This window comes from Myotis davidii, unplaced genomic scaffold (assembly GCF_000327345.1).
Source record: "Myotis davidii unplaced genomic scaffold, ASM32734v1 scaffold299, whole genome shotgun sequence".
Lineage (NCBI taxonomy): Eukaryota > Metazoa > Chordata > Mammalia > Chiroptera > Vespertilionidae > Myotis > Myotis davidii.
In genome coordinates, this window is record NW_006293088.1 from 3,086,281 (window position 1) to 3,095,769 (window position 9,489).

Sequence of the window (9,489 nt, forward strand, 5' to 3'; positions counted from 1 at the left end):
GGTGGCGCCGCCACCTCCCCCTCGCCCCTGCCTTGGGTGTGACAGGGGGCAGTGCCCCAACCCCCCAATCGGCCCTACCCTGAGTGTGACTGAGGGTGGCATCAAACCTCCCAATCCGCCCTGCTCTGTGCATGAGAGGGGACGGCACCCCAACTCCCCAATCGGCCGTGCTCTGAGCCCGACCAGGGGCTGCACCTAGGGATTGGGCCTGCCCTCTGCCACCCGGGAGCAGGCCTAAGGCAGCAGGGCGTTATCTCCCGAGGGGTCCCAGACTGCGAGAGGGCACAGGCCAGGCTGAGGGACCCTCCCTTCCCCCCGAGTGCACAAATTTTTGTGCACCGGGCCTCTAGTATAGATAATAAAACCCTAATATGCAAATTGACCAAATGGCGGAATGACCGGTTGCTATGACACACACTGACCACCAGGGGGCAGACGCTGGCAAGCACAGCAGTGGTGGTGGATAAAGCCAGCAGGGCGTTATCTCCCGAGGGGTCCCAGACTGAGAGAGGGTGCAGGCCGGGCTGAAGGACTCCCCCCCCCACGAAATTTTGTACATCGGGCCTCTAGTTAAGTATATAAGGCAGACTACAAAATTGTATGACCACTTTGTTATTAGTAGCTTTCATACATTTTGAAGGACTGAAATTATACAGGGGGGAGAGGGGGGCGCAAAATTAGTTTTACAGTTGCATGTACATGAAACAGAGTTTATTCTTATATTATTTACTCTTGTATATTTTTTCCATACAAACTACTGTAAACCTACTTTTGCCCACCCCATATATTGCAGGTTCTCGGACCACAATCTAGAAAATATAAAGTGTGAACCAGAACATCCCTGTATGTTAAGAAGCACACACTGAATAACCTATTGATCTAAGAAAATATATCAGATATTAAAAAATATTTTGAACTTGAATGATTAATGAAAATACTATTTACCAAAAATTTGAGATGCAGATAAAAGTAGTACTTAGAGGGTTATGTTAAAATGAATATAATAGAAATTAATGAATTAGATATCTGTTTCAAGAAGTTTAAAAGAACAGCAAAAAGATAAACACAGAAAGAAGGGTATAATAAAGGTAAAAATGGAAATCAATGAAACAAAAATTATAGAAAAAGAAGAAACAGAAGAATTAACAAACCCAAAATTGGTTCTTTGGGAGAGCTAATAAAATGGACAAATCTCTGGTAAAACCAATCATGGAAACAATAGAAGACTCAACCATTATCAGTGTGTCAAGGAGGAATCGCTACCTATGTCACAAAGTTAAAAAAAGAAGTTCATTAAATTGAAAAATTTGGATGAAGTAGAAAAATTCCTTCTAGTTCAAATCTCACAATCACACAGACACTTGTCCTCAAGACAACCTTTGCACTTTGGCATCAAGCAGACTGTCTTATGCAAACTTCCCATTTTGTCACACAGAATATTAAAAACACCAAAAGATGTGTACTCAAGGGCCAATTTATCCTATATAATAAAAGCCTAATATGCAAATTGACCGAATAGCAGAACGACTGGTTGCTATGAGGCGCACTGACCACCAGGGGGCAGATGCTTAACGGAGGAGCTTCCCCCAGCCCGCAGGCCCCAGGCCAGCCATGGCTGGTGCCAGTGGGGGGTCCCCTCTATTACCCTGCCGATTTCCCCACAGATCAGCCCTGATCACCGGCCACGCCTAGGGTCCCTACCCGTGCATGAATTTCGTGCACCGGGCCTCTAGTTTATTAATACAGTTAATACTTCTTACTGCTTCATCAAGGCTATGAAGTAAAATGAGTGTTGTTTGCTTGTTTTTATGGAAAGGACTTAGGAAGAAAAACATGGTCACTGGTGGCGGGGTTTACGCACTTGGTTACCTGCTGGTCGTTTCACCCACCATTGCTTTTGCACCATCAGTGCAAACATCAACCCAAAGGAGGAGAAATTATGTCTAAGGTTATGAAGACAGTTTTGATCTCACAGGCTTCTTCAAGGGCCTTTGGGACTCGCCACCCTGGAGTCTGTGAACCACATTCTGAAAACTGTGGTGGTAGAGAAACTTGTGCTCAGGACACTGGACACATGTCCTGGTCATGGCATCGCTGCTCCTACAGCGCGGGAATGTCCATGAACAGGAGCATGAGTAAATGACAAGGTGGCTGTAAATACTGTACACCCAATGAACACACATTAACTAGAGCCCGCGAAGTAACTGGTGCTTCTAGCATCACACTAAGCCACCAATCGTTGGGAGAACTTGGTTTATGTTAAGCATGCATTTTTTCCTCCTTAAAGAGCAAATTGGTGAAGCATCCACTGTATCAGTAATTCTGCAACTGCATTTGGTTTACAAGTTTCCCTGGGGAAGGAGTAATAACAAGTCTTCAGAGTAGAAGCTATTATTAAAAAGCAATTTAGGCAATCTTCACAGATTAACCTCGATTGACGGGACCTCTGTCCTCTTCCTTCAATGGCATTTGTTTTCTTGCTACTCTCTCTCAGCTTCTTCTCAGTCACCGTCAGGCACCCGTTTTCATTTGCTGGTGGTTGTCCAGATTTTGTCCTTGGCCCCTTCTCTTACTTCACATACGATGTCTGGGAGATCTCCCCATACTCAGGACTCCAGCTTCTAACCATTCACTGATGACCTACAAAACTCTATCCCCAGCTCATCCTAAGATCTAGATCCCTGTATTCAATTGCCCGATGGACATCTCTCCTTAGACTGCCATAGGCAGTTCCAATTCACTATGTCCATGGCTGAATTCATTACCTTCCTCCTACACCTGTTCTTCTTTCCTTCCGATCCACCTCCCAGGTACTGTCCTTCCCTTCCCCCCGGTCTCAGGTGCTTGTCTTCCATGTTCACATGGCACCCATTTAAGTGAGACGTCTACTACAGTGGACAGGAATTGCCATTAGGTCTCTCTCCTCCCCAACTGTGAGTTGGGGACAAAGACTAACTCTGGATGTCACAGCTGGCTCTGTATTTATTACATAGCAGTAGTACATTCACTACTGAATGAATGAAATAAAAATTTTATAGAATTCTTGGCCCTGGCTGAGTATCTCAGTGGTTAGAGCATCGTCCCAATAAGCCAAGGCTGCAGGTTCAATCTCTGGTCAGGACACATTTAAGACGCAACCAATGAGTGTATAAATAAGTGTGACAACAAATCAATGTTTCTCTCTCTCTCAAATCAGTAAATAGAATTTCTAATTCTTTTCCTTAAAAGAAGGTCAAAAGGTCCTTGTTGATTTTTTAAAAATAACATTTAAAAACATAAAAGAATACATGTTCATTATAGGGATTTCTTTTTTTTTAAAACAATTAAAAAAAATCATCACCCGAGGATCTATATCAGTGATAGCGAACCTTTTGAGCTTGGCGTGTCAGCATTTTGAAAAACCCTGATTTAACTCTGGTGCTGTGTCACATACAGAAATTTTTTGATATTTGCAACCATAGTAAAACAAAGATTTATATTTTTGATATTTATTTTATATATTTAAATGCCATTTAACAAAGAAAAATCAACCAAAAAAATGAGTTCGCGTGTCACCTATGACACGCGTGTCATAGGTTTGCCATCACTGATCTATATACATATTTTTAATATACTTTTTTTTATTGATTTCAGAGAGGGAGAGGGAGAGAAACATCAATGATGAGAGAGAATCACTGATCGGCTGCCTCCCGCACACCCCACACTGGGGATAGAGCCCACAACCTGGGCATGTGCCCTTGACCAGAACTGAACCCGGGACCCTTCAGTCTACAGGCCAACACTATCCACTGCGCCAAACTGGCTAGGGCATTATAGGGATTTTTGAAAATCCAAATATTAACATAATTTTTCCATCAAGAGATAACTACTACTAATGTTTTCACCTATTTCCAGTTTTTCCTGTGTGTATGCACACATACACACACACACACACACATTCATGTTATAAACTTGAGATCAGTGTTTAAACTGAATACACAATTTTGCATCCTGCTTGCTCTTTAATGTTCTATTATGAAGATAATCCCCATAATTAAGTATTCTTTTTTTTAAAAAGAAATGTTTTTATTGATTTCAGAGAGGAAGGGGGAGGGAGAGATAGAAACATCAATGATGAAAGAATCATTGATCGGCTGCTTCCCTACTGGGGATAGAGCCAGCAACCCAGGCATGTGCCCTTGACTGGAATCAAACCCGGGGCTCTTTGGTCCACAGGCCAACGCTCTATCCACTGAGCCAAACCAGCTAGGGCCATTAAGTACTCTTGAATTGCCATTTTAAATGGCTACATAAGGTCCCTGCTTGAAATGTACTAATAATTATCCTGCTGTTGGTTATTTATATTTCCCCCTCATTTTTGCTATTATGAGTGATACTTAACACATTGTATGCGGGAAACGTATTTATATGTTTTACGTATTTATACGTTCTACGAGTGTAGTAGAGCGCGGGACACATATTAATACTTTTTTTATAGACTAGTGGTAGAATGCAGGTAACGTATAAATACGTAAACTAGTTACTGTAATTTTACTGAACGTTGCCATTTGCGCAAAAAATTAGCAAAAATGGCCCGCGCCACCTGTTAGCGCGTGATAAAAACTACCTGCAAACAATGTGTTAACATCTCTGCATGTAATTCTCTGAGTTCCTATTCCCCTGGGAGAGATTCCTAAAAGGTAATCCCATCTCCCTTAGGTCTTTACTCAAGCATGACCTTACCTTAAAATGAAAACTTTCTTCCCCAACACTCCACATTCCTCTTTCCTGCATTATTTTTCTCCTCAGCACTTACCACTAACGTACCATAATAGAGTATGTTATGCTGTCTGTGGTCCCCACTAGAATACAGGACGAGGAATTCTGTTGGTTTTATTTGGGGTTGGATACCCGCATGCAGTGCAATGTTTGGCATATGACAGGGACTCAGGAGTACTTTTTTTTTGGGGGGGGGGGGGGGGGGAGAGTACTTTTTTTTTGGGGGGGGGGGGGCCCAAACAGGGACATGAATCAGGAGTACTCTTGATGAATGAATCAAGGTAGTTGATTCATTACCACCCAATTGCTTTTCTGAAAATTTTAAGGAGTGTCTGTTTCTTTCTACCCTCAACACTTCTGAGTATTTTTATTTTGAAAATCTTTAACAATTTGATGGGAGAAGAAAATGTTAAATTTGCCTTTCTCTGATTATTAGATTTAATTAAGAAAAATAGATTTTTATTGATTTCAGAAAGGAAAGGAGAGAGAAAGAAACGTCAAGGATGAGAGAGAATCACTGACCAGCTGCCTCTTGCATGTCCCACATTGGGGATCAAGCCCGCAACCTGGGCATGTACCCTGAATGGGAATCAAACCATGATCTCCTGGTTCATAGGTCGATGCTAAACCACTGAGAAACACTGGCAGGGCAATGAGATTTAGTTTTTATTTATTTTTTTTAAAGAGATTTAATTTTTAAAAGAATTTATTGGTCACTTGAATTTCTTCTCAGAATTTTGTTCATATTCTTGGCCCATTTTTTGGGAAAAGGTTTATTATTTGATTTTTGTGGTAAAATATACACAACATAAAACCTACCATTTTAACCATTTTCAAGTGTGTAATTCTGTGGCATGACGTATCTGCACATTGTTCTGCAACCATCACCACCTTCCACCTCCCAAACCTTTTCATCTTCCCACATGGAAACTGTCCCCATCACACACTAACGCCCCTTTCCTTACTCCCCCAGCTTCTGGCAACTGCCATTCTACTTTCTGTCAAAAGATTATTTTTAGATGCCTAGCTGGTGTGGCTCAATGGTTGAACTTCATCCCATGAACCAAGAGGTTGCTGTTAGATTTTGGGTCAGGGCACAGATTGGTTTGCAGGCTTGATCCCCAGTAGGGGGCGAGCAGGAGGCAGCTGATTGATGTTTCTCTCATTGAAGTTTCTATCTCTCTACTCCTTTCCCGTCCTCTCTCTAAAAATCAATAAAATCATATTTTTTTTTAAAAAAGATGATTTTTAGAGCAAAAGAGTACCAATCAGATGGAAAACAAACTTGTTTTTAAATTCTGTGTCTCTGAAGGAAGAAGTGAAAAGCTAGTTTCTTCTCCTCACCTGCTTTGCTCAGTTTTGCTGTTTAGTGTTTACATGAAGGCCCGAGATAAAATGCGAGGGCAATCTTGAAACCAGCTGGCGCTCACATACCTCGATGATGTCTGTAGGCTTGTTTATGTACTCTTTAAAGATCAAGATGGTGGGAACATAGACGTTGACGTTGTACTGCCCCGTCATCTCTTCCGCGCCTCTCGAACCGACATACACATATCCAAATAAAAAACAGTCTCTATGTGCAAAAGCAGTCAGCTGTTAGGGCATAAGAGAGAGGAAGAAATGAGGTCGATAGCACAGCATGTAAATTATAAATCAAGTGTGACTTCTTACATCAGATGAACACTAGCTTATTGTATGGCCCCACTTGGGCTGTTACACCCTTGTACACTTGTAGAAATTCTATGGTGTTCATGCATAAAAACTGCACCAACAAAGCTCAACACAATTCTTTTCTTTCATAAAGAGAAAAATCATCATCTTATTGAGATGCACACTGGGTGAGAGGCAGGGAGTGTTTGAGGAACTACCTGTACCCCAACTATGTGAGATGGCAGTGACCATCTCGTGTCACAGTGACAACCAGAGGTGTGCTGGAAGTGTAGACTAGGGTCTCACTGAGAGGGCAGGTGTGGAGTCAGACAGGCTTCAAGGGACTCAATACTCCCCATACTGCCAGGGGACCGTGGGTTGTTATAAACCACTCGAAGTTTCAGGATCTTGGTCTATAAAGCAGGGATAATGTCTCGGTCATTGGGGTTTTTTGAAGATTCAATGTATCATGTGTGCGGAAAGCACAGCCTTGCAATAGCATCAGGAGCTGCTCAGTGCACAGTGTTTAAGGCAAATTTCTAGTCTTCGAACATTTCTCATGGGATAAGCTTTTACCTACAAAATGGACACTCAGGCTACAAGTTCTTCCCAAGGAAATAAGAGAAAACATTACCCCAGCACACAGAGTACCTTGAATGGCAGTGGTATAACTGGCATTTTGTCGAACAGAAGGACATGTGGTTTATTCTCTTGCTGCCAGCCAGAGAGGAATTGGACATAATTTTTATTTGTAACCTTCAATTGAAAAGAGAATGTTAATTTCAATATTGAATTTTCAACCACTGTACTATCACTCAATCAACAGATAATTACATAAAATAAAATGCATAAAATATTTTATAAAAAATAAGAAATGCAGGCAACTAAGCTTTTGTCTTCATTTGACTAAAACTATTAAAAAGAAAGAGATGTTGCCCTGACCGGTCGGCTCAGTGGATAGAGTGTCGGCCTGCGGACTCGGGGGTCCTGGGTTTGATTCCAGTCAAGGGCATGTACCTTGGTTGCAGGCACATCCCCAGTGGGGAGTGTGCAGGAGGCAGCTGATCGATGTTTCTAACTCCTTATCCCTCTTCCTCTCTGTGAAGATCAATAAAATATATTTAAAAAAAATAAAAAGAAAGATGTTGATTTCATATTTTCATGTGTTTCTACTCTGAAAGCATAATCTTTTCTAAACTAATTACTGACCATAATATTTAAAAAATGAGCTTTCAAAGTTGGTTCTTGCTTCATTACAGGCTAATTTTTAATTAACCTTAATCTATTAACCTTAATCTAATGCAGAAGATAATGCACCAATTGGTCTTTTAAAATAGTTCAAATAAAAGTAAGTGGGTCTGAGCCAGAGTCAAAACTCTCATCACTCAGAGAGCATGGATTTTGCCATTTTGGTGACACAAAATTGGCCCTGGACTAAATGTTGCTCTGTCCTCAATTAGAGAAATTTAAAACAAGACCTGAAAAGACCATTGTTCCCAAGGAACTTAACCACATCCCAGAACAAAGCTCAGGGATATTTATTGGAAAATAAAGACATCCCAATATCAGTACCCAACAGGTAAAAGGTACACTATCTAGTATCCAAAAGTAGAAACCCTGGCCAGGGTTGCCCAGTTGGATGAGCACTGTCCCATTCACCAAAAGGTCGCTGGTTTGATTACCGGACAGGGCACATGCCTGGGTTGCAGGCTTGATCTCCCAGTAGGTGTGCAGGAGGCACCGATTGGTGTTTCTCCTTTTTTCTTCCTCTCTCTCAAGTAAAAAGAAAACATATTTGAAACAAAACAAAAAGTAGAAGGCATGTAAAGGAAGGGGGTGAGGCCTATCAGCTGAAACAAATCCAAAAACATAACATGATAAAAATAAGTGGGCCCACCTCATCTATACATTACATAATTTCATTTATTGCCATTTGAATTGCTACTTTTGTGTTTCCCTGTTTATGCTTTAAAATAATCCTACTGAGGGAACAAATTAAAAGCATAATTAAATTTCTATCTATAAATATGTTAATAAATTCAAAAAAGTATCTTTTCACTCTGCTTCTAGAATGATCTCTATAAAAACCCCATCTGACCATTTCTCCTCATTGCTCAATGGCTCCATCACCTGCAGGCCAAGGCCCAGGTTCCGTAAAGATTCCTCTTCATGCTCTAATGGAGTCCTCTCCCACTCACTGATGCTTACTTCATACAAAGCAGGCTGTTCCTGTCCTGGACCGCTGCCTGCCTGGAACTCATTCCCTACTTCCCTCTCCTCACCTGGTAAATACAGAACAGGGTCATTTCTGCCAGGAAGGCTTTCCCAGCTCTAATATACCGGAGGGAAAAAAGCACCCACTAGACTGTGAACTTGAAAATTATCCTCAACACTTGTCCCAGTGCCAGGCATAGAACAGATGCCATGTAAAGGCCTGAGGAACTAGCAGGACAACGCGTCATGGTTTCAGGAGCCTACCGTGCTCTCTGACAACTTCCTTTCCAGATAATTCCACCAAGTATCCCTCCTGCAGGTAATGATCCTGCAGGACAGACAATGAACCGTGCAGGAAGAAATTTGATGGAAATGTCTGCATGTTCACTTTCCCTGGTATTGTTAAAGGAACAAATCATGTAAAGTAACACAAGAATCCTCTTCTAGTTTCTCTGATCCCTAACTTAAGAGACTGGGGGGAAAATGCTTCTTAAATATAAAAACCATAAACCAGTATGAACTCTTTGTGCCTGGCTTCTTTAGCTCTACCCCGTGTACGTGAAATTTCATCATACTGTTGCATCACTATATGTTCTGGAAGTTCCAAAAATAATACTTGTGTTCATGGAATCTGGTATTTTCTATAGATATGGTCATTAAATCTACAATTAGCCGGAGCTTAATTTGAATAGTCTCATAAGAAAAGTGTCTTCAGAGGAACAAGGCGATGAGTCGGAAAGAAATCCTTTATCTTATATGTTGTGGTCCAACCTTTTGCTTAGGGCAGTGGTCGGCAAACTGGGGCTCGCAAGCCACATGCGGCTCTTTGGCCCCTTGAGTGTGGCTCTTCCACAAAATACCAACTTC

The 9,489-nt window shown here is 41.5% G+C and overlaps 1 protein-coding gene across 2 annotated transcripts in view; it reads right to left on the bottom strand.

The window, feature by feature from the left end:
- The window catches only part of DNAJC16 (DnaJ heat shock protein family (Hsp40) member C16), a 28,245-nt gene that overhangs the window by 8,441 nt on the left and 10,315 nt on the right, over nt 1–9,489 (bottom strand). For both annotated transcript variants that reach the window (XM_006766691.2, XM_006766692.2), the window contains 2 exons: nt 7,060–7,164; nt 6,193–6,351 (listed from right to left, as the gene is read on the bottom strand). In XM_006766691.2, coding sequence (XP_006766754.1) covers nt 6,193–6,351; nt 7,060–7,164 — 264 coding nt within the window. The remainder of the gene's footprint in view (nt 1–6,192; nt 6,352–7,059; nt 7,165–9,489) is intronic.